Genomic DNA, 25,291 nt, shown 5'->3' on the forward strand with positions numbered 1-25,291 from the left:
TCAAATTGGCCACCCTTGCCCTTCTCGGTGCTTTTGCTGGCCGACATGGCAGGGCCGTATACTCTCCGCTTCTGCCTCCTCTTTCCACACACATCTGGTCGTTTTCTGTTTTGTCTTATGGGGCCTCTTGGGGGGCGACCGCTTTGCCAATTTTCGCCCGGCCGGCAACGACTCATTGAAACGTCCGCGAGAAGGTTGCTGCGATCAGCGAGAGCGGCGGTAACAATGCGTCGCGCCGAAGAGACGATTATATGCGCGAGTCACGTGGTCTCCTCACCCACCTTCTTCCCCTCCACTCCCACTGGCAAGCATGCTTCCCTTCTCCCTGGCTGGAAAACAATTGGAGCACAGGGCGAGGTGTATATAAATGCGCCAGGGTGCCCTGCCCGGTCATCACGGATCAGCTGCAGACCATTGCGGATACCGGACACACAATGAAGGTGAGCCACCAGCACCCGTCCGAGAGCTCCAGACAGTGGAGGTCCGTTCGACCAGGGATACGGTTTGCCTCGTAACCCGAACAGCAGAGAACCATCCGGCAAAGGCTGCCCTTACCTGCTTTCAGAACTCTAGTGTTCAAAGAGAGAACGTCCCGTTGAGTGCAGCATATAAAAAGTGCAGTGAAATGTCCTTTCAGCCATTGGGAAACAGATTAGCCCTAGGCATGTCTGTGCCATTAGAAGTGACCTAAGTTGTACTAAAATGGCTCAAAGAGTAATGAAAAAAACATTTGAGTAATACCCTGCAAGCTCTTTCTCTTTAGCTTGCGAGGATTGTTTCCAGTACTCCCAAGGAGTAAAGGTGGACAGCAATGGTAGAAATGGTGAGATATAAAAGGGGTGTCGTCATGAACCCAAAGAGTCATTCAGGAAAAAGAGCAAAGCGGAGCTCTCTGACAGCGCTTTCAAGAGTTCACTAGTTGCAAAGTCCGATGTTTCTATCTGAAGGCCATGCTGAAGGGAGGGGGCGCTCCCACTGCTACAGGAGACTGTATGAGCTTGTATAGTTGAATATGAATGGGTCCCACTCCACCTAGTGCGGCCAACCCTCCCATGGGACCCATGTGGTAGCCATTTACCGAGAGATCACAGAAACTACAGTCTTTCATTGCAACGCCGAAGCACTCCAATTCGCAATGGAGAACCGTAATGTAGATGCTCGTATTGTTAACTACCCTGCATTTCCTCCTCTTTCTCCTCTCTCTCTTGGTGGAGGTAGCTGACGGTGGGTGCGACAGAAGTGTGTTACGTAACCTTTACAATGACAGACGCGCTTATCTTTTCACTATCATCCGTCGGGGTGCATTGTCTCCATTGGACAGTTTTTACATCCGAGGCCAGAAATGTTGGCGGCGGAAGACAAGAACAGACGGAAATTCATGTGATAATAATGAAATACAGCTAACGCAAAGTACGTCTCCTCCATGAAAGTCAAGAAATAAATGTGAAAGCGCCTGTTGTTCATCACTGCCGGGGAGAAAATATTCACAAATTAACAAGTGGACTCAACCCCCCAGGTATGGGGTGGGGTGGGTAAGTGGGGCGGTCAAGTGAAGCGGGATAGAGTGCACGTGTGTTTTCTGAGGCACCTAGAGCTTCTTCACGGTAGAATCGTGTTAGACTGATGAACGAAAGCGAAGTTTTCAGAGGTCAACAAGCCAGCACCAAAGCCAGTTAAATTATTATTTCTTGATAAACAAGTATATATAACCCAGACTGATTGAAACGAAAAACGACTCAGATCAATTAGTTTGGTTTATGGGAGCGTAACGTCTCAAAACGACTCAGGCTATGAGAGACGCCGTAGGGAAGGGCTCCGGAAATTTCGACCACCTGGGGTTCTTTAAGGTGCACTGACATCGCACAGCACACGGGCCTCTAGAATTTCGCCTCCACCGAAATTGAACCGCCGCGGCCGGGATCGAACCCGCGTCTTTCGGGCCAGCAGCCGAGCGCCATAACCCCTCAGTTGCCGCGGCGGCTGACTCAGATCACTTAGTTGGTTAGTATTAACAATTTTTTTGCCATTTCATGTTACAGCCTGTAGAATCCAAAGGTGCACACATCGTTGGTTCTTTTATATTTGAGCTGGGCGGCCACTGCTCGCATAGCCATATTCATCACTTGAATATGAATATCTTGATTATGAAATAGCGGCAAGGCATTTTGACACTATTTCTACAATATCCTTCAAAAAATCAGTTTGTACATGTAGGTAAACTGTGGCATCACTGCTTTTTGGAGAGGCGAACATTAGAAGAATAATCTTGGTAAGCGGCTTCTTTTCAGCACCGAACTATGGATATGGTTTCAATTATTCAAATCTGTTGAAGCAGCACCTTCAACTGATAATGAAATGTTATAATCAAGAGGGGCTGCTTAAAGTCTCATTCACCTGTGGAGTCATCATAGTTTTCATTATTCTTGCAATAAAGTGCACACAAAAAATTCTCTGCCAGTGCAAACAGAGCTTAAACACCGAAGCCGACATTAAAAGATCGCTGGCAACCTCTCATGCCTCCGAAAAATGGTGCACGAAGCAGCAGTTGAGTAAAAAGAACAGACGGGGGCCTATAGTTATGATGTAACGAAGCCTCACTGCACTTGTGCCTACGCCGCCGCGATTACAGTGTAGCCACACGCCCGAAATTCAATTTGTATCGGATGTATGCATGTATTAAAGGACCTTCACTTGACTTTTGTCGAAATATACTATTGAAAAATGTGTTCTTGAATAATAGCGCGGGACCAAATTTCAGTTTGCATTCCTCGTATCAAACTTAATTTCTCGATGCCTTACGTCCCTGTTATTCTCAGCAATAAAATACCGCAATGCTTCGATGGAATAGACAACTAAAGAAGCGGCCACAAAAGCTTTGAGCGTGCTACTAATATTGCCTTCTACCGACTATTCGCGACAGGTCATCATCCTCCTCGCCGCCCTCGCGGTCGCCAACGCCGGATTTGTTGGCCACGCCGGATACGGACATGGCTACGGCGGCTACGGACATGGCTACGGACATGGCTACGGCCATGCTGTCGTCGCCAAGGTCGCTGAGGCTGGCCACTCCAACCAGCACAGGTCTCAGGATGTGAGTACATTGTTTTGGCTCTGCTCTTGAATGTGCTGTCACAAAACTTTAGCACGCAGGAACATTGCGTGATCAGTATTAGTAATTGCAGCTAACACCGTGTCAACTCGTTCACAAAACAAAAAAGTGAGGCAACTACAAAACGGAGCAGAATAGCATAATTATTTTCAAGATTGTCACCTTACTGATAAATAAGATTCATTGTTTCGTAGTTGCTTTGTTTATTCTTCGAGAAAAGATAAATCAGCTGATAACTGTACAACCCGGGTTTAAAGCTAAGCACATGACATTACGACACGAATAAGCGTACGCAGTGTGATCACATGTGACAGTGTACTCTTTCAGTTTGCTAGAATTCGTGAATGATCATGTGAAATAAAAATAAGTCGGAATAAAACAAAAAACCAGTAACCAACGTTACCAGTAGCAGAGTGCAGTCGAGAATAAGAATAAGCCATTAACAATTCTCGAAAATGCTTTCCGGTGTTCAGTACGTTACCTCAATTATTAGGCATACAATAAGCCCGACTCTCCATTTTTGCATTACAGCTTGCCGGCAACTACAAGTTCGGCTACAAAGAGGCCCACACCAGCGGCAGCTCCTTCCGCCAGGAAGCCGGCGACGCCTGGGGCAACAAGGTTGGTTCCTACGGTCTCACCGACGCTGACGGCCGCGTCCGTGTCGTGAAGTACGTCGCCGACGGCCACGGCTTCCGCGCCCACATCTCGACCAACGAGCCCGGCACCGCCGCCTCCCACCCCGCTGCCGCCGCCTACAACGCCGGCCACGCCGTGCCCGCCGTCGGCTACGGAGTCGCCGCTCCCGTCGCCAAGGTCGCCGTCGCTGCCGCCGTCCCTGTCGCTGCCTACGCTCACGCCCCCTACGGATACGGAGGCTACGGACACGGAGGCTACGGACACGGAGGTTACGGACATGGAGGTTACGGACATGGAGGTTACGGACATGGAGGTTACGGCTACGGCCACGGCGTCTTCCACGGAGGCTACGGAGGCCATGGAGGTTATGGCCACTTCGGTTACCACGGTTAAGCAATGTCTCGCCTGTGTATTAGGTGTTGTTTCCCAAGAACTTTCCTAAACTGAGACCTCGCGCGCCTCTTCCTTGTCGCACCTTCCTCGTGCATTGTCCCGTGTTCCTCTCTGTGTCTCGTCTAGCCGTTTCAACATTCCTGCACTATGTCCTCGTCGGCGCTGGTTGTGTCGTTGCTCCATTGTATGTGAACTGCTTCCCGCTGTCTCTGTCCTCAGCTGTGCTCTTAATTTATTTCCTTTCCTAGACGTCCTTCGAGCCGTCTGCCTCTGCCGGTGTCCCAGTACAAAGCAGCTCGCACGCTTTTTTGTGCAAATAAATGTTGACTTTCGTTGACCGAGACATTCGTTTCGCTCACCTTTATTTCTTCCAAACATTGAGTCTGGTGGAAAGCACCAGCAGCTGCCTGCCCTGTGCATCTATGCACCGCATGGCAGGTGGTCTACACGCAAGAACTTGTCGAGACATAGGTTGTCCAGAGTGGAGTGGGCAGGTGGCAGTATGTCACAAGGAAGGGTTCAGACATCGTTTGTTTTGATAGAATGCGGGCAGTAGTGATTTTTCACTAAAACATATCGCATAAGTGCAGTGAAATGTCAGCTCATGGTGGGCGTTAGGGCAACTTAGTGTTACATTATCAAAATAGCCCTAGGACACGTACGAGCAAGAATAACACATACACTGCCCAATCTGGGTGGTTCGGTCTTTGCTCTTACGATCACCTCGACTTCCGCCAGGGGCAAAATTCCGCAGCAATCATTTTTTCCGGGTGGTTCTGTCGCCTTCTTATCGTTGGTACGTGTCGCCAACGAGGCCAAGGCTTAGAGCTAATGCACCGCTATGTCACTCATCGGCTCTGGAATCAAAGGCGCGGCTGTCTAATGAGAAACGCAAAAGGAGCGAGACTGAGGGTTGTCGCGGCGAAAACGTCTATAGAAAGGAAGGAAAAAGCAGTTATGAAGAACTTAGTTAAACACGACAAAACGTTTACGATATGTGGGCATTCAGTCTTAGGAGAGGGAGAGATCATTGCAAGAGTCTTGAGGCAGTAAAGAGCTCAAGACTAGAAATAATACATGCTGAATATATTACATCCTGTTCGTGCGATCTTAGAACTCCGTTGGCTTCAGTGACTGTAGGCGCCTCTGGCTGGGTTCACAAAACATAGGGGCCCATCATCATTGATTTCCAAGACATGCAGACCACCTTCCTGTTAAAAGAATATTACGAATTTGTCAGCACAAACTTCCTGCCAGTTCGCAACGAGGATAATTTCGTCTAAAGACCACTTGTTTTGCTCTATGTGATATTAGTTCGCATAAAGTCTCACTTCATGGCTATCCCGCAAGCTTCTAGGCTATTCTGAGGCAAAAAAGAGGCACGCCTTGGAAACACCAGTATAGTTGGGTACTAAGTTTTACTCGGAAATAAACACTGATCGACTAAGAAAAATTTATTGAGTAGGAAAATGGTTTTGTTTAATTTCTTTCTAATCTTCGTTTCAATAGTCACACAGGAAAGGCACACAACACGCAGAAGCCGCGGCACCTACGGACGCAGGAATTGATCTATTCGAGTGCGTATATTTTATGCAGCTCTGCGTTTGAAGGTGACAGGCTGTATGGAGTGTTTCAAATCGGACTTCTTGTCGGCATTTTTGAGTGTGGCCACGTAAATTTACTTGCAAGACTGCCAAGAGTGTAAGCTCTGCTGTGTAAATCTATGAACTCAGCGAAAGCTATCACAGTGCTTCCTGCTCTCGTCAGGCAGCTGGTTACCATGGCAACCACTGTCCCTGTGTCCACGTCAGGTGTCCATGAGTGACATGAGACTCCTCCAGGTTCGGCTGCTGGTAACAGCTTTTACTGTACACAGTTCTCTTCAACTATTGCCCGACCTGGGCCTTAAAATGAATAATGAATTATGCTGGCCCCAAAGCGCAGTCGTGATTTATCGAAATGGGAAAAACACAATAATAGGGCTGAGGCTATTTTTGGAGGTAAGTAACACGCTTAGCATCTAGCGTATTGACCCCATTTATGCACCCATAACAGTTCAGTGAAGGCAAAGCCTTGTTTGCAGAACTTCTTTGCAAAACTTCATGTTACACAGTTGACAACACAAAACAAAGAGAATAAATATCGGAGAAGAGCCTCGGTCCGGTAGCCAACGTTTCGACGAGAGCACTGTCTTGTTTTGAGCAAGTGCGGTTTTCATTGGCAGAGGCTATATAGTACAGGACCGGTTAAATGGTGTGCCCAGGAAACACCCCGGTTTACTGAATATTAGAATCACTGAATGATACAGCCCTTCTGCCAGCAGATAGCACACTGTTTGCACTTTTTTTCCCCGCTTTGTACGGAAGCATTCCCATAAGCAAATGCCCTGCCGCCCTCTCTAACGTGTGAACTCGAATATTAACCTCGTGTGAAGATGAAATTTATATCATATTACTTTATAGTTCTCAACTTAACTATCTTGAGTTCAAATGTTCTCATCAACTTCAGGTATTTGAATATGCTATTGGCCCGCCGACCACATCGACTTAGGCAAACATATTTATGAGGTTACTCGAATTTAAACCACTAAATTCTTTCTCAGAAAAGCCACCCACATACCTGGGTTACGTGCACATTATCATGATATAGGAGCACGAATTTGACGAATTTCACACACACACACACACACACACACACACACACACACACACACACACACACACACACACACACACACACACACACACACACACACACACACACACACACACACACACACACACACACACACACACACACACACACACACACACACACACACACACACACACACACACACACACACACACACACACACACACACACACACACACACACACACACACACACACACACACACACACACACACACACACACACACACACACACACACACACACACACACACACACACACACACACACACATATATATATATATATATATATATATATATATATATATATATATATATATATATATATATATATATATGTGTATATATATATATATATATATATATATATATATATATATATATATATATATATATATATATATATATATATATATATATTAGGTTGGGGCAACCTAAAAAGACTGAAAGATAATAAGCCCCTGCCTGCACCACTGACGTATAACAGGCTTGATTTAATTTGAAGATAATTGAAAAGTACTGAGGGCAATGGTATAATTTTACCCCCGGAGGTGAGAAAAATGGGGAAAAATATGAGTAGCCTGGCTGCTGTAACCCCCGCGCGGACCTGGTTCCTAACTAGCCAGAAACAGGTGCGTCGGTCGCCAGACGCGCACGCCTTCGCGCACAGGGGGGGAGTTCATGGCATGTATTTAAAAACCTTTTCACTTTTGACATGCCTTTCCGACCGGATTTCTTGTGTAGAGCCTGGTGTATTTCCAGGCCTGCCTCCACTCAGGCATCGTACCACACGAGAACCCGCACAGTCGCTTGGGAGTCGTTGCCATTCCCATGGGGTTTTGCATCCGCAGAGGATGGGCCCCTGCCAACCCATCCTTACCTTTGGCGTTGCAGGGGAACAAAGCCTGGTAGCCAAAACTACATCGGCCCGTATCAGGAGGCGAGGTGAATTTGAGGCAATAAAATCATTCCTGTGCCACCTTAATTTCTTTCGTTCTACCATTAAGCTTACCTGCGATTGCTAGTGAACGCAAGCAAATTTTCGCCACTCTACGTTTAATTTAAGAAATCGCCAGCTGAAAAGAGTACTCTGCACGAAACCTATAGAGAAACAGTAAAACTTAGATTTCACTAGCCATCATCCGAGACACTATAACAATCATCCGGGATATCCGAGACAAAACTGTACTCTACAGGAAACCTATATACCAACAGCAACAATTAGATTTCACTAGCCATTATCCGAGACACTATAACAATCATCCGAGATATCCGAGACACAACTGTATTCTGCTAGAAACCTATAGGCCAACAACCACGCTTAGATTTCACTAGCCATGATCCGAGACACTATAACAATCATCCCAGTTATCCGAGACGAAACTGTACTCTGCAGAAAACCTATAGACCAACAGCAAAACTTAGATTTCACTAGCCATGATCCGAGGCACTATAACAATCATCCGAGATATCCGAGACACAACTGTACTCTGCAGAAAACCTATAGACCAATAGCAACACTTGGATTTCACTAGCCATGATCCGAGACACTATAACAATCATCCTAGTTATCTGAGACGAAACTGTACCCTGCAGAAAACCTATAGACCAACAGCAATGCTTAGATTTCACTAGCAATGATCCGAGACACTATAACAATCATCCGAGATATCCGAGACACAACTGTAATCTGCAGAAACCCTGTAGACCAACAGCAATACTTAGATTTAACTAGCCATGATTCGAGACACTATAACAATCATCCGAGATATCCGAGACACAACTGTACTCTGCAGGAAACCTGTAGACCAACAGCAATGCTTAGATTTCAATAGCCACGATCCGAGACACTATAACAATAATCGGAGTTATCCGAGACGAAACTGTAGGACAGCTAACGCGACATAGATGAATATGTAGTGACGACGAAGACTATTTGAAATATCTAGACCCATTGAAAAACACTCTGGTTGATAGCAACTATGACCCGAACTCTTTCAATACGGTTATGCAACAAGCAACTAGTATGAAACGAGGCCGCGTATTTGAAATACGATCAAGAGTTGACATTGAGCGGCCGCGTGATTTGAAACGAGGCACTCTAATGCCGGTTTTAATATAAACAGTAACCTCCGGAAAAACGACCCCATTATAACCGGCAACGATCTTCCAAATTAATTCCCGAGGAAAAAAGATGACATTTAGACGCGACGCGAACTTAATAGATACCGCAGTACGCACTTGGCTCGATGAGACACCCGCGCTGAGGATATTCTCATGCAATCGACAAAGATATAAGACCCTCAAGCATTTATAAAATGATACTCGGGTTAGAAGCACGGCAAGCGAATTCATCCTAAGCATAAAGACTAGCTTCAACAGTGCTTCGTCTAATGGTATCCGCATTGTAGAATTCTCCTCCTATCAGAAACAGTATATCGGAGAGAGAGGTACAATCAATAAGCACGAGACAGAATGGGCACCGTGGTAACACAGGACAGAACCTCCCAAAGGCAGTTTGGGAAGATATTAATCAACTTCGTCATAACCTCAGGCGTCAAATCTGCAAGAGAGCGAGAATACAGATAGGTGTGTCTAATCCACAAATATAGAGCATTACAACCAGTATAGGCAACATCTAAAAAAGAAACTTCGAATTCATTAGCTACAATCCGTTGTTGACGTAACTCTTTAATAGGGAGGAACCGCAGATTAGTACAGGCTATCAGAGTAACTGACAAAGGCTATCCACATACACAAACAAAATAATGTAAATTTTGTAGCCTAACCTGCCGAAGCGACATACGCCGTAGTGGCTGTCTCCGGATTAATTTAGACTGCCTGCAGTTTTTAACTCGCTCCCACATCGCACACCACACTGAAGAAACACGCGCTCTCAGGCGACCTCCACAGGGTGTAATGTTAATCTGAGATACCTGTCAAATTATTTGTTCTTTGCGGAGGTAGGAAATTCCTAAACAGGCATACCTTAGACGGCGCTTACTGCATAACTCCAGCAGCAACGCGCAAGGAGACGTTGGTTGCATCTCAGGTCATCACGATTAGAGTGTCGTCATGTTTTATCCCATGATACCACGTTACCTGGACGCGAGACATTTCGCTTTACATTTAGCACATACAAATAAATTGCTCAACTGACAGGCTGCTCAGCAAACGTGCTCGCTTGTCTGCCAAAAGTACTACCTTCTATTGAGCGCGTACATAAGGTAATGTGAATCGCTCACAATGGCTTTGAAATATGGAACACAGCGAGTAGAAATGCAGAGAATAATGATAAGCATCGGTCTCTCTTCGACCATTTAGTGCTACGTAATTGTGTGGTGGAAACCTTCAGTGGTGCGCTGGAGCCTGCAACTTTGAATGGTACATACTACACGACAGATGGATAAAACGAAGCGGAAAGACGCACGAAACTGGAATAAGTGAATTCTCCGCTTCAGTGCGCCATTGTGTGCTGGGCCTGAAAAGTGGCGCCTGGGCCGATGACAGTTGTCGGCTCGGACTAACAACAGTTCTCAGTTTCCAAAGAATACATGAAGCTGTGGGAACACCACAAACCCTTAGTGACAGCGGAGGTTCTTGAATAAAGGGTGGCGGAAGGAATGTACCAAACGGTGTTGACATCTGAATAGGGGTCACGTTTTGCGGTCGGTCGATACTATGGGACCGGGACCAAACTATGGTATGTGTCAACTGCTGCTTGTTTGTCCCCGGAAGTGGGGACGCCGTTTCACAACCAATGCTTCCGTTTTTGCATAAAACATTCATGTACACTTCGCGAGAGAGACAACCCGTGTTCGGTTTTCCTGAACGGCTCCAGTTTTTATCGCAATGGCCTCCGTATTGAAGCAACAGAAAAAAAGTTCGCAAAATATTCACCATAATCAGGGATGAAGTGGCGGAAAATGTTGCAAAGGAAAGTAAATAGACGGATTTAGTTTCACGTACGTAGAAGTTTCACGTACGTAGAGCTCTTACGGGTGACCAGTGCGCTTGCGTAGAGCGCGAAGGGTCTGCATGAGTCTCACGGACGTACGTGAGATTAAGATTTTTACGTTGCGATCGTTGCGTTGCTTGCGAACGTAACGTTGACATGGCGGTGCCCGTCCGCTTCACAATAATAACCGCTTTCTCGCGAATCCCTCGACCCGATATCGTGTCCTAAACTGTTTTATTCGCCATCAATTTGGCCATTATTACCCTCACATAAAGTTTCAAGTGACAAATAGCTTTTTTTTTTCAGATAGAAGGGCGATTTTTGAGCTGTTAAGACCGACGAAGTAGCGTTTGCCACTGTCACAGCAACGCTCCTACGCAGTTCGACTGGCTTGGTTTTGAGTCGTTTTGTATTAATGTGGCTACACCACTGTCATCTGTTAGCAGGTGGCGCTACGAACTACGAGTGGCTAGTGTTCCTGTATATGCTCCCGCAGGGAGCAGAGTTGCGCGAAGGTCCGCCATTTTGTTCCAAGCTCTGCGGGAAAGCTGCTTCTCATGTGGCAGGAGCCTCACGAGACAGCCGTTTAGAAGCGCCCCTCCTCATCTCTGTGGGGGCTTCACAATACCCCCACAGTCGGATAACAAAGCACACTGTGCTCAAGAGGGGAACCTCCGGCCCCATTCTCCCCCCAGTGGGGGCTTCACAATACGCCCTCAGACGGATAACAAAGGAGACTGCTCAAGATTGGAGCGGCTGTCCCCCTCCCACTTATGAGTTGGGCATGAGCAGACACGTTTTGGAACAAAATACGTCAGCATGATCATGTGATCGCCTCTCCGCGAATAGAGTTATGAGCGGCGCGGGGAAAACAGTCGCGCAACTCTGCTCCCTGCAGGAGCATATATAGGAACACTACGAGTGGCGTGCGTCGAGTACGTGCAACTATGACGGTTTCAGAAGACATGCGCGTACGCTACGTGGACTCCTTATGTTTGCGTACATGAACGCTGTACGTACGTGAAACTAAAACTGCCTAAAAGTGCGTTATTAATGAGTTTCGCGTCTTCGTCGTCATTTAGCAAGCCACACTGGTATTCTGTCTATTGTCCGCGACATTTTTGTTCCTTTTAGAACGAATTTTGTTCAATACCACTGTTCATTCGTTCAGTGCTTTCATTCATTAGTTTGCTGCCACTGTAGTTATCCAGACCTGCTTCGGCAACATCGGGTAAACTTCGATTGGTTATAAACAATCTACCTTCAAACTTGGGCCCACTTACTACGTTCTCCGTAAATATAAAAAGACAAAAAATGCAAGCTTATGGCTAGCAGCAGCATGTACGCTAAGGATCCCGTCAAAACGGTCAGTAATTGTAAACGCATGGCTTTGACGAGCCAGTTTTTAGTGCAGTGCAGCAGTGTAATGTGGTGGAGCAGCACAAAACGGTGCAGGAGGGTAGTGCGGTGCAGCACCAAGCGAGCGTGCTTGCACTCTCGCGCTATGCCGACGCTAATTACCATCGAATTTTAACACGCTCTAAATTTCACAGCTGTATCAGTTTAAACACGTTAAGCCAGTTTATGCTGGATGTGCCGTAGTTGACCGCGTCCGCGAATGTGCCCACGTGACCACAAATGTGCTGCACACCGCAAGCGCAAAGACACGAAGATGAAAGTGTATGAAGAAAGGTGGGCGGGAAGGTGTTCCAAAAGAAGCCAACAAGAACACCAACGACGATGGCATGTAGCTCTTAGGGGCTTTTTGATGGATGACCTGTCTAAACTCAACTCTAATGAAGAACTTCGAGAACGTCGTCGCTAACGCTTCCTTGAGAGACTGCGTTCACGGCGGGAACGCCGAGAGGGTACTTGCCTATGTGGCAAATAGCAAGCGGCGTAGACAATAGTATACTAAAATACAATCCCCTGAGGCTGCAAAGAAGAAGGGCTAGCGACCACACCCTGACAAATCTAGTACTGGCTGAAAAATTGATTTTCCACGAAAGTCACTTTCAAGATTTTATACAGACCTTAACACTGCAGGGCAAAAAATAACGACCGCGACAAGAGCAGCGTACCCTGCTTACATTTAGCAACAGATCGAATCGGTGACTCTATGTCAGGTTTCATGAAATCAAATTTTTTGTGCGCTACCGTGGTCTATTTACGTTTTCTGGACTTAACACGTGCCTGCGCAAACAGAAGGGAAACAAATCCCTAGGGAACGACTCGGGTGTGCCAGCGACAATTAAACAATCAGAATGTTGATTAACCGCTTTGATTTTAAAACACTCCTTAGTTTTACAGTCCTCCAGAAAAAAGAGTGAGGAAATTCTAACCAGGAAAGACGTCAGACAGAGAAGCATGCTCTCTCCACTACTGCTGACCCCGTATTAGCAAGATGTATTCAGAAGGCTTGACTGGAGACAGTTGGGAATAACATTTCACACTGAATACATTAGTCAGCTACAGTTTCCTGATGATGTTGCACTGCGAAATAAATCAAGAGACGAACTGCTAAGTATTCGAGACATATATTGACACTGACAACGGTCGGTCTGAAAAATTGCACTACGCCTAACCTACCCTTAGGAGTAGAAACCGATGGCCATAGAGATCCCTCCTGCGCAAGTACTACTCTTTCATATAAATTCATAGAGCGCAGGAAATCATCATGCCACTACTGGCGCAGGGGTGCAGTGGTTAAGAGATGCGCCACTGTCCTGGCAGGTGGCTAGTTTTTTGCTTGTTTTTTAAATGGATGGAGGGACGCCGGCTTTTGTAATGCCGTCGCATTAACATTAAACCGCGGTAACGTTCAAGACTCGGTATAGAACAGTTTACTATAGGCAGAGAAGCGACAGAAATAAAAGAGGAATGCATGTTCCTATGACAGGTATTGACAGCCGATCCAGACCTGGAGATTAAAATAACTAGGACTATAAGAATGAGCCAAGATTCAACATGAATCCGTTCACGCACATACTAAAAGAATCTACAAGATATCACGCATTCCCGTCACAGTGACAGCGCTACTTCCGAATGACTCCAAATCACATTCGGTATCTCCCAGGCTCTTTATATAAGCCACGCTACTTCAAGCACAAAGACCTTCATGCCCCATGCTTCAGGCTTTACAAGTTGTTAGGCTAACACTGCATAAGCTTACATTGCAAGCCAAGTGGACGCAGTCACTGCTTGCAATGCCCTGCAGTGCTTATATTCTTGAAAATTATCCGCCATTCCCCCCTAGCCCTTAAACCCGCGTATTTGCCAAAGGTGTAAATAACCAGACTAAATAACCAAGTCTTCGAGAAGAGTGTTTTTTTATGAGGCAAACCTTGTCGGCTGCACACGTTAAAGTTTCTTGATAGCGTCTCGTCTGCAAAACACTTTCTGTCCTGTCTCCTCATTTACCTGTGGCTGGCTTGATGAATTATTTTGTTTGAAAACATGTGATCATTTGTAGAGCGAAGGACCCAAATCCTAACGGCACCTCTCTTCGAATCCCACGTCTCAGACTACAACAGTTATGCCTAGGCATGTGCATGGCCAGGGATCTCCGCCTTTGAGCGAGAAATGTTGCTTTCTTGCCCGAGATTTTTACCGCGGGAATGCCGGCGAGACAGCAAGCGAACACACCGCGTGTCACGTAACGGGCGTACGCGGCAACGGCTTACACACATGATGCATCGGAAAACTGCGGCGAGGCTGGCGATAACACGGGATTCCTGCATATACAAGCAAGAAACCAGAAAGCGAAATTCAGCGGGAAAGAAGTGGTCGCCCAAGCCGCCTGGCGGGCCACGTCCAGGAGTCAACGAGGGGGCCGCCGAAGCACAACAGCGACGAGGAACAATCCAGGAAGCAAACGCAGCTCCGGCACGCGTGCGCGGGCAGAAGAAATTGACCCACTGGCAACCATTATGCTTGGCGCTCATCAATCAACCTTCACGGTCACGCCAACCCCCCCGTTCGGCGGCTGCGGATCCGCTCTCTCCTTTCCGGCCTGGCGGCCCGAGCCAAGGGGCCGCGTGTACTGTGCCACTTATCGGCGCTTGCGCTTGCGTCTTCGGACGTGACCGAGGTGAGAAGAGCGCGGCGTTGCCTGTGCCGTGTTTGCCGCAGCTGTGTGAACAACGCGACGCGATGGTGTTGGTGGAATACGCGCTTATTACCCGAACGCTGCGGTGTATAGGCGGGACGGTTGGGGTAGTCTGGGCACGTGTGGGCGTGGACCGGAGATGCGCCGCCGTGTCCGTTCGGGTGTGCGTAATACTAAAATGGCCGAAGCTCAGCGCATTCTTCGCTTCTTGTGAATCTTTCGGAATCAGATCATGGTAGGGTAACTACGAGCGTGTTTGAGAACAAATCTTGTTGAAACCAGCCACGCCTGACACTGGCGACAAAATAACTGTATACGTGGCTCATATGTTGTTTGTTACTGAGCCGGCATTAGCCATCTTGCTCACACATAGCTTTGTTTAGTTACGTATTCAGGCCGATGCCGAGACTTGCTCTGCGAGCTCTTCGTGGCATATCTTTTAGGGCACTCTTTGCCGTCCCGCACGTGCTATACGTGCTTCATTCCAACGCATGGGACTTTCAATGTTGCTTCTTGCTCCTACCGAAAGTGGGATCTTATTATGCGGCTGTGGGCTCTGACGAGCGTTTTGACGGACCGCTCTTTATTTGCCGTGAATTAGGAAGACAGTTTTGCTTGCATAATAATTTCGTTCCCATAAATTAAGGCAAAACCAGTCAACTTTACAATTTCCATGCTTGATGTTTTGTAAATGAATCGTGCTTGCAAATAAAAATCATGCTTGCAAATAAATAAGAATTTTACATTGGTTTTCCGCATAAGGCGAAAAACCGGCATGTACAAAATTCATATCTCTGAAAATAAGGGCGCCAAATTTGCCAGTAGCAGTCACTGGAAGTATAGGGTCATGACCATTGACCTTCTGGTCACTTGCATGACAATGAGGTCACACGGGTCCCTGAACTGCATTCAGGATATATTGTGAGACATAAAACAGACACAGTGAACACCTAATGCCCAGCGCTCTCTAAGTCTAGAAACGCGTGCATGAAGACACATCTGTTTCGTTTCTAGGCCAATAAAGACGGTTGCAGCAGCAGCAACAACGCATCTTTATACGGAAACGCGCGGAGGGTCCATGTACCTAGAGGTAATTTAAACATTTATGTCGTTGGACTGAAACTGGGGCTTCGGTGTTCGCACTGCATGCCATAACGTGAAAACTTGAAAATGAGTGTCATTTACGCGACATAATTCACACCTTTACAATACAAGGTGATGGTGGATGGAGATTCATAGGCTTGAGGGAAACATTCACCAGAGGATGCCAGAAATGTGGGGGCTACGGCAGGCAGCCAGGCAGCCAGGCAGCCAGGCAGGCAGGCAGACTAAAGGCAGGCTAAAAGCATGCTAAAGGCAGGCTAAAGGCAAAAGGCAAAATGCAAACGAAAAACGCAAAAGGCGGAAGGTAAAAAGCAAAAGGCTAAAGGCTAAAGGCTAAAAGCAGGCAAAAGACAGCAGTTTTAGCCGGAGAGAATTTTACTGATAACGGAGTAAGTCACTGCACGTTAAAGAATCCCAGGTGATCGAAATTTCTGGAGTACTTCCTCCATAAGCCATAAATGAAATCATAAGCATTTTGCTCAGAAGCCGTCTATGGTTTCGTTGCATTCAGTATTAAAGCCACAGCATTGGCACCCTGCATGCGGTATCAGTTGCAGGAAATCGAATGTCACCGCTTGGAATTTTACTTGCGCCCCTTATCAAGTTGTATCCAGCGTCCAAGCGGTCTCCACGGCATCATCACTTTGCCTGAATAAATTAACGCTGTAAAGCCCTGGCAATAAAAAGGCCGCTAAAAGTAGAAACAATTCAAGGAATTCACTACTAATGGTTCCTTCATAATGTAAAAAAAAACTGGGAGTCTCATTCAAATAAAGATAATTGCTGCACAGTTAAAGTTTGCTATGCGATGATGTATAAATGTGTAAGGACGATAAAATGCCACGCACATACACAGCTGAATAGAGTACGATAATTCCTGGTATGCAACATGTACCTGGTTCATAGTCCACAATATTGAGTTTTGGCAGGAAAACATTTTTTAGTAGATTTGCCGCACATGCAATAATTTCAGCACCTGGCAAACAAAATCTTTATGGGAATTGCATGCTATATTGGGCGATATTGAAAAAGGAAATGCTGAGTAGTCCACATCTATAGATAGTAACCAGAAACCTATTTTTTAACTTTAAAATATGTAGAGTCCGCGGGCTGCTAAATTTTACGGTAAATCTCCGTCACGGTAAAAGCTCCCTCACGTGCCAGTACGACATTACAGTCGCAGAAACTGTAGGCTGTTTTGCCGTCAAGATTAACTGTTGCATGAATTTATCTTTCAGGCGGCCTCCTGCATATCTGGTAGTCGACATGCTAATATTCTATCGTTGATAAAATTGTCACAAAAGACTGCTTCTTCAAGAATGTTAGCCCTTCAAGAACTTCTTCGAATATAAATGAAATTTATTTACATTTTGGTACTCTGTATTACACGTTATACGCCAGGCTCTACAGGGTTAAGTGATATTCATGAGACGTTGCAAGTTCCGGCAGTACAACATTGATAACTGAATAATGCTGTGTTCATTACCGCTTGCCCTTGAACCCATGGTGACACAGAGTAATTTCTAATACGGCATGCTTCAACTAAATCTCTATTACATGACTAGAATGATCAGGTAGAAAATAAGTGCCTGGTCACCACTTACAGCAACGCGAACACGCAGCGAGCAGTACCGTGGAAGTTAGTGGTCGCGTCCAGGAGAAGCCACAACACCAGCGTCGTATTTCTCACTCTCATTAAGAAATGTTCATTATTCAGTTTTTACATGCTCAAGTAACACCACTGGCTTTGAGGCAGGTCAAAAATTCGTGATTGTGTTTAATTATGCTCACTGAGAGATCTTTGATGCTAATATTACTTAGCCACCACGGTGCGTATTCAGATATGCTCCGCTATAACGTGTATATTGTACAGTGCGGAGAAAGGAGGTGCTAGGTTGCTCCGCGTCAAAAATAGACGTTAGTTCTTTGTATAGCTTATGCATCCAACCAGAAGCTTCTACACCTTCGTAGTACACATGTTTGCAGTAGTGTATTTGACTGATATTTGAATTGCCATAGTACACTCGAAGTGCCGCATGTCAGTGGTTCGCAAGAATGAACTCTCTGCGTTCGACGCGGCAGTGAAAAGAATCCGTTCTTAATAGTCGTCAAAGCACATGCAGCAAGAGCTCGGACGTTCAGGAAAAGCCACCGCACCTGTCTGAAGCCAAAGATTTAGAATTCCAGACCCAAGGTGAAGAGCGGAAGAGTATGATGGAGCACCTCGCCGACTCCTAGCGCTGTGGCCCGTTGTAGCCGACACCTCCACCTGTCTCAGCGAACTGCACCAGGAGCAATTTTCAGCGGAGGTAGGAGATGCATTGAATAAGATTGTTGTATAGACGTTGAGGCGTGATGTTATTTGGAGCACGAGACGAGATCTCGAGGTATGGATTAAGACAGCGGAAGAAGAGGGGTAAAATGCTGCCAGCGTTCGTGGCCCTGAGAACGTAACCGTTCTCGTGCTTCGCTTTCAGCGATTCATCAGTGCTTTCTTCGTGAGGTGCTTGTCGACCTTTAAGGCTTTTGTCTTTTTTTTCTTTGCGCAATGAGGCTGGTATGTGAGCTTACTTGTGCTAGGGATGTCAAGACATCCGCTGAGAGGGCGCACCGAAGGGTGTCGTTGGGTGCGGGCGTAGCGAGCGGCTTTTTATGTGCACGTTCGCACATTGAGCTGGCAGGCAGCCGGGGGCAGCGAAATATTGACCTCGGAGAGTAATGGCCATCAAGGGCGCTAGGTGGAGCGACCTTTGTACGTCTTTCGTGGAGGTGAATGAGATAGAGGGCGTCTTTGATATCCTGTTTGGGCTGTCTTTTAACGTCACTGGAATCCGTAACGAAGGTTGCCCGTTCTCTTTTCCGGCAAAGCAGATTCAATCTTTCTACTAGAAAAAGACTTATATAATAGAACGGTAAGTAACAGGAGTAAAATGTCATAACTCGACAAAGAAAACAATTTTTAAACCATTTGATGAGCTTATTAGCCAGAGCGTGGCCAGAACAACAAATGTTAGGAGATGGAAAGCCGTACATAATATCAGAAACTACATAAGTATTAGTTTTTCTGCCCCGATATCTGACTCGTCAAGGGGTTGTTATTTCTAATTCCATCGTATGTAGCCGAGGCGTTGCAAAAATTAATACCAGGTTAAACAAACATCTTTACATGTGTTTACTACGAAATGAATCAAATTGTTCATAGGGTCCTTGAAGCGCGCCTTATTTGGTTCTTAATTCATTATTGAAGTATATATATACAAGTGCCTGGCTATAGACGGCAAAAAGAAAGAAAGAATGTGCGGGGAAATTAAGGCCCCAAAGATATGTTGTTAACAGCGCTTATCAAATAGAAGAAATGAGGTGGAAAATCTGGAGAAGTGCCAAATCTTTTTCCTGTAGTAAACTGGCATTCTGAACACAGCAGTGCAATCACAAGGCGCCATGTTGACTTTGTTACTTTACTAGTGTATAAGTCATTACCAGCACCGGGATATTCCACGTGTACGCCCGTGCTAAACTTGGTTTCTCCAGACAGCAAACAGATTTTTAGGCCAGCCGGGTAGTTTTGTGATTTTAACATCTCTTTTTCTCTGGCTGTACTAAAGTTCCTTAATAGAAGCGTCTTTACATGGAACTTATAAAAGTGTACAACTGTGTAATGTGAGCTGAAGGTTCCAAGTATAAATTGTATTCCTTTTTTTTTCGAAACTACCCATACCAATTTTTAGCTTTGTGATGTGATACCCTTAGAGTTTTTTTTTAAGGCTCTACGCAGCCGACGTAATACCCTCAGTATCAGTTTTACACGTGGGAAATTAAATTCTGATTATATTTACATGGTCAGTGATTTTCTATTAGTCAAAATGAAAGTTATTCAACTTAATGCGGCGAGCCTGTGACGGCGAGCGAAAATGTTTGCGACCAGGATCCTCAGACTTCATATACAGGCGAGGGTCGTGACGCAACACTGAACTTCACGCTTAGGCGCGGCGTCACGAAACTGCCTAGCTGTGGGAACGGGCAACACGGCGAGAAAAAGAAAAATTGAACTACCTGTGAAACCTGACCCGGGCATTCTCTTTCGCGAGGTGGCCAAACAGAGCACGCAAACTTTCCCGCCTCCAGCAGTTGACACAAATGGGTCCCACGGTCCCAACTCTGCCGAGGTTCTGCTCTTTCACGTCCAGTTTTTAGCGCGCCTCTGACACAGGGTTGCACCGACAACGGCAGAAAAAGGAGACAAGAGCTCAATGGCCGAAGAAAAAATAAAGTCGACAAAGGTGCCCGGCATAATTCAGCGGCTCTGGGACGAAATCACTCGAGCAAAAGTCACGGACACTGTGAACCAGGGTGAGAAGCTAACAAAGTACAGAAGAAAAAGCATTTCCAACAAGCAACGACGACAGAGGTGCACAGAAGGAACGGAAGCGGCGGAAGGTGAGAAAGTGCGGTGGTGACGGCGGCGCCAGGCAGCCGGCAGCGCCGGACGCTTTCTTAGCCAAGGCAGCGCCCGGCCGGAGCTGTAGAAAACTCGTTATTAGTTTAACCTGGACACCGATCAAGGAGCCGCTGAGGAGCGGAAGGCGACCCGCGAACAACGGCGCCCGACGGCTTCCGATGACTTCTGGAGCAGCGGGCAGCCCGCGTTGTCCTTGAGGGCGGTCTCTCCTCTCGAACACAAAGGAGGCCCGAGGGGCGCATTCCGCTGCCGCCTCTGTCATCAGCCGAGCAGCCAGACAGACGAGGGTCCTATTCTTCGTCATCTGCTCTTGGCCCCGCGCGAACTGGATCGCATGCAGCGCGGGCTCGTGGCAGCGGAATGGCTCCTTTCCGCCGGCTCCTCGGACTGGACGCACGTACAAAGAAAGTGAACCGGTGTGTCAGCGTTGCTTGCTCGGGGTGGTTGGTGAAGTTAGAAGGGGTGGGATGGAGGGGAGAGCTAGCATGCATGCATGCCCGGGCACTGCTGATAACGGTCACGTGGTCCGCCGCTCTGGCGGGGCCCTCATCGCAGGTCTTGACAGCCGGTTGGGCCTCCTTGTGAGGCAGTCCGCGTTCGCCACGAGAACCAGCCAGTATATAAGGGTGGCCGCCGCCCGGACAGAGACATCAGAGCTCACTGAGTCATCTCGGAGTTGAGTCGAAGTCCTGTGGAGTACGTGCACACACACACCACCGACCAGCAGCCATGAAGGTGAGAACGGCGTCCCGGCGGCCCAGGCAGGCCGTCGGCGGGTCCTGGTTTACGGCGGCGAGGCGAGCTCTAGCTCACATACCTTGTGTCGGGCTCGCTGTTCCTTCGAGTTTCGAATCTGCGACATAGTGCAGTGCGATGCATTGCACAGCTAAGACGCTAAGAAATATTAGCTACATATGCGCAGAAGGTCCCCTTGTTGAGTGGGTAACCATAATTAAGGAGATGTATTTAAGTTGCATTTCATATTAGATGCATAAGCTTTCTAATAACTATACTGGTAGGGACGTTAAGCACTTCGTAACCGATGTCGCCGAAGCCATTATTTTTGCGTTGTAGACAACTACTATTAATCATAAAATCACTCGCATCGTAATGAAAATTAATTCCTGCTAATTTTGTGAAATGGTGTTCAGTGGATCACAGGCTTCAATCCATTCGAGTATAAACAAATCTCGTGGAAGAAGGCAGTTATGAGCGAGAAAAGACGGTCACTGTTGCCAACTATTTACCTTCTTTTGTTTTGAATGGCGTCGCGAATCAATCTTTAAGTTTACTCAAGTGATGAAAGGAGGAACATTATGGCATCTAGCTTCAAGAGCGTGCTAATGAATACCATGTGGCGCTCTCGCTGTTCTTGACCTAAAGTTGAGACCAAACAATGGTAGCTAGTCGCCACTGTTTTCAACGAAGAAAAGTTCTTGTCTTGTTCCTAATTTAAAATGATCAGGTAGCAGAAGCTCTCGCATTCTTCAGCACTTCCACGTCAAAAACATTAGACTCAAGTCGCCCTAATAGGATCAAAAGGAGAGCGATGCAATCCTTTTCTCTTGATTACTTTCTTCAGGTCTTCATTGTTCTCGCTGTCGTCTGCGCCGCCGCCCATGCCGGCTTCATCGGTGGCGGTCACGGAGGAACTTCGACTCAACACCGCTCCCAGGATGTAAGCGTCTTATTTAGTACACACGTAGTTAAGCCTCCAAAATGCCTTGATTCCCTATGGTTTCCTCCAGTAATTACAGATGAATAGTGAGCTCCATTTAGCACCTCTTTACTGCTAACGTACAAGGGCCAAATATTACATGCAATAGAAAATAACAAACTTGCCGAAAACAAACTTGTACGTTCGAGATTCTTAATGAGGAATAAAAATAGCGTAGGTGGAGTGTTGTAGACATTGTTAAGGCACCATGGGGCCCTTAAATCTATCTCAATCATAAACACTTCTTTGTGCTTTTAAAGCTCACTAACCACTCAGGCCCTTTCTATCTCCGTCTCTCCAACCCATCCGGCGTTGAACAGATCTCCGGCGCCTACAGCTTCGGTTACAACGAGAACCACGCTACCGGTGGCACCTCCCGTTGGGAATCCGGTGATGGCGTGGGCAACAAGAAGGGCTCTTACAGCCTGCGGGGCGCCGACGGCCGCTGGCGTACTGTCAAGTACGTCGCTGATGGCGCCGGTTTCCGCGCTGCTGTGTCCACCAACGAGCCCGGTACCGCCCCCTCTTCTCCCGCCTCCGCCGGCATCAACGCCCCGATCCTCGCCGTTCCCGCTGGACCCTACCACGGCGGCGCCTACGGAGGTGGCTACGGAGGATACGGAGCCGGAGCTTACGGTGCTGGAGCCTACGGAGCTGGAGCATACCTCGGCGGCGGTGCTTACGGGGCCGGAGCTGGCATCGGAGCTGGAGCCACTAAGGCGGCTCACGTCTTCGGACCCGCCATCCCTGGAACTGGCTTCTATGGCGGCTACGGCGCTGGCTTCGGAGGCTACGGAGGCTACGGAGCAGGCTACGGCGGTGCTTACGGACTTCACGGACACGGCGCCCACGGCGTTATTAAGCATTTCTAAGTTATGTAGCAAAGATTAATAGTAGAAATTGTAGCTTCACCCGCCTAGTTAGTGTTGTTTTTGTTGCACTGGTGCCTCGCCGCCGTTGTTGCTCACTGTTCGATGGTCTCCTCGTTCTCCTGTTCCTTTTGTGCAAAGTCTCATGTTCCTATACGCGCATTTTTTCCCTGTCTCACTACTGCTCAGTTTCGTTTGTTCTTGCTTTCATGTGTTGGCCAAGTAGTGTGTGTTGTCCTTGTTTGAATAAAAAAAATGTCATGTTGCTGTCTAAGCATGGCTGCTGATCTCCCTCGTTGGGTTATAGCAGTAGGCGTCTCAGTCGCGCCTGCAGTTGTACCCGCTGTAGCGAAACGTCACTACTTGCAGCCACTGACTTCTGCGATCATTCACTGGTGTCCTGCCTGGAAACGCAACCAACCCAGTTGCAAGCCTTAAGTATGCTTACAAGAGGAACCGATGCCACAGCAGGATGTATTTGTGGATAACTCGCTGCTGACTGCACAAGGCGCAGAGTTTCCTAGTCGAGCCTCTTGAAAGAGTCTGGGCTTCAAGTTTCAACCTGAGCTGCAGAGAAGTGGTACTTGGAAAAATAAAGAAGATCGTAACAATAATATAACGGTGAGGTCCACGTACACGGAAGGACGGACGGGTGCGGGTGAAATAACCTTAGGCGCACATCATGTGTACTAGGTGCACAATATTCTGTGACATGTCCCATGGTACGTTTAAGTGCAGAACCACGTCAGCTAAGACATTCAGGGCAGCCAACGACCGCTAAGCACAGTTCGCAATAGTCGCTGCTTGGCGTACTGCTGATACATATGTCTCACTAGACCAAAGCAGTCAGTAACCCCGCATTGTCTGGTTGGAAGGTTCCGAAGCTGCGCTGATGTGACGACGGTTGTTGTACGTCCAGCTCCAGGATTACGCGGTTCGCTTCAGACTGCACCTCCTGCTATATGAACGATACAGCGGAGCGTCGAAAAGTCATCAGTGAAACAGTGGCTGCTTAATTTAGTTACTTTCAGTTATTGCAGCCTGGCGTGAGGCTATAGCGTGAGGCTTCTCGATTATGCAGTCACGTACTCCTATCAGCGTTCGAGCCACCAATAAGCGGTGCGGTTACTTCCAATTTTTTTTTAAGATAGTGCAATGGTGCCTCCGCTGTTCTCCGCTGAAATTACTTCGTAATGCTCAAAAGGGACCGGTATCGAAAGGCGGTCACTATAGCGGCAGCTGCAGCAAAGCGATCAGCACCTAAAAGCATGCTTTTGCGTGTGCAGGTTAGTGCTCAAGGCCGAATTTTTTTTAGCTCATTATTTTCTGCTGCCGTTGCTGCTGGCCTAATTGCATCACTGCATCTTGTTATTATTTTGTTCTTCGGTGTTCGACCATTGAACACGCCAAGCTGCACCGTGCTGTCCAGAAGGATAGATGACCTCGAATCAAAACTCAAAGCTGATACTGATTGTGTTGCAGACATTTTTGAAAACTGGTGTTGAAGTTTCAGAGCCAGATCGACAACCTGGAGACCAGTGGGGAAAACTTGAACAAGCTTGAAGAGGAGCTGTGCAAAGAGAAGGTCCTTCTCGCGGGTGATAACAAAAAGTGTTGAAGACTCAAAACAGTATGCTGACAAGCAAAAACGCAGGACTTATACAGTATTCAAGAAAGAATAATGTTGAAGTTATATGCATATCCTGCAGACAAGATAGAGATTGTGTGGCTGCCATGCAGACAACTAGTGAAAAAATTAGACGCCCATTTATATCCGCGAATCTCAATGTGGTCCATTGCGTTACAACAAAATCCGGCGATCAGAAGACGATTTTGGCTGGGTGTTTTTCTTTCGAGGTTCAAGAAAGCAAACTTTGTGAGCAAACTGCGGAAATGTTTCTTGTTCCTTTGATATTTTTAACAAAGCCCTCGAGGACAGTCCCTTTTATGCCAATGATCACCTCACCGTGAATAACAAGGCATTATTCTCCAAAACTCTGTCGCTATACAAAGAGGAACTGGATGTTCCTCCGTACGGACAAATGAATTATCAAGGCAGTAAAGATGACAAACTTTACGGCATACCACATCACTAACGAGTCTGATCTTTCAAAAATTTTATAAACTGCTAGCTCAGCAAGATTAATCGCTAATATTGCAAGGACGTCGAGCTTTTTTTCAACTAATCACTTCATGAATTTCGAATCGAATAAAACTCGCTCATTCAGCAACGCGCCTAA

The 25,291-nt window shown here is 46.9% G+C and overlaps 2 protein-coding genes across 2 annotated transcripts; both read left to right on the forward strand.

Annotated features, from left to right (window-relative positions):
• Window positions 1-310: 310 nt before the first annotated feature.
• On the forward strand, window positions 311-4,484 carry LOC144099195 (uncharacterized). The gene is made up of 3 exons (XM_077632340.1): window positions 311-440; window positions 2,921-3,091; window positions 3,641-4,484. The coding sequence occupies exons 1-3, from the start codon at window positions 435-437 to the stop codon at window positions 4,139-4,141; spliced, it is 678 nt and encodes a 225-aa protein (XP_077488466.1). The 5' UTR covers window positions 311-434; the 3' UTR covers window positions 4,142-4,484.
• A 16,562-nt stretch (window positions 4,485-21,046) lies between these two features.
• LOC144099197 (uncharacterized) lies at window positions 21,047-23,325 on the forward strand. Its single transcript, XM_077632342.1, has 3 exons — window positions 21,047-21,200; window positions 22,048-22,143; window positions 22,503-23,325. The coding sequence occupies exons 1-3, from the start codon at window positions 21,195-21,197 to the stop codon at window positions 23,052-23,054; spliced, it is 654 nt and encodes a 217-aa protein (XP_077488468.1). The 5' UTR covers window positions 21,047-21,194; the 3' UTR covers window positions 23,055-23,325.
• The last annotated feature ends 1,966 nt before the right edge of the window (window positions 23,326-25,291 follow it).

The sequence above is a fragment of the Amblyomma americanum genome, chromosome 7 (assembly GCF_052857255.1).
Source record: "Amblyomma americanum isolate KBUSLIRL-KWMA chromosome 7, ASM5285725v1, whole genome shotgun sequence".
NCBI classification, from domain to species: domain Eukaryota; kingdom Metazoa; phylum Arthropoda; class Arachnida; order Ixodida; family Ixodidae; genus Amblyomma; species Amblyomma americanum.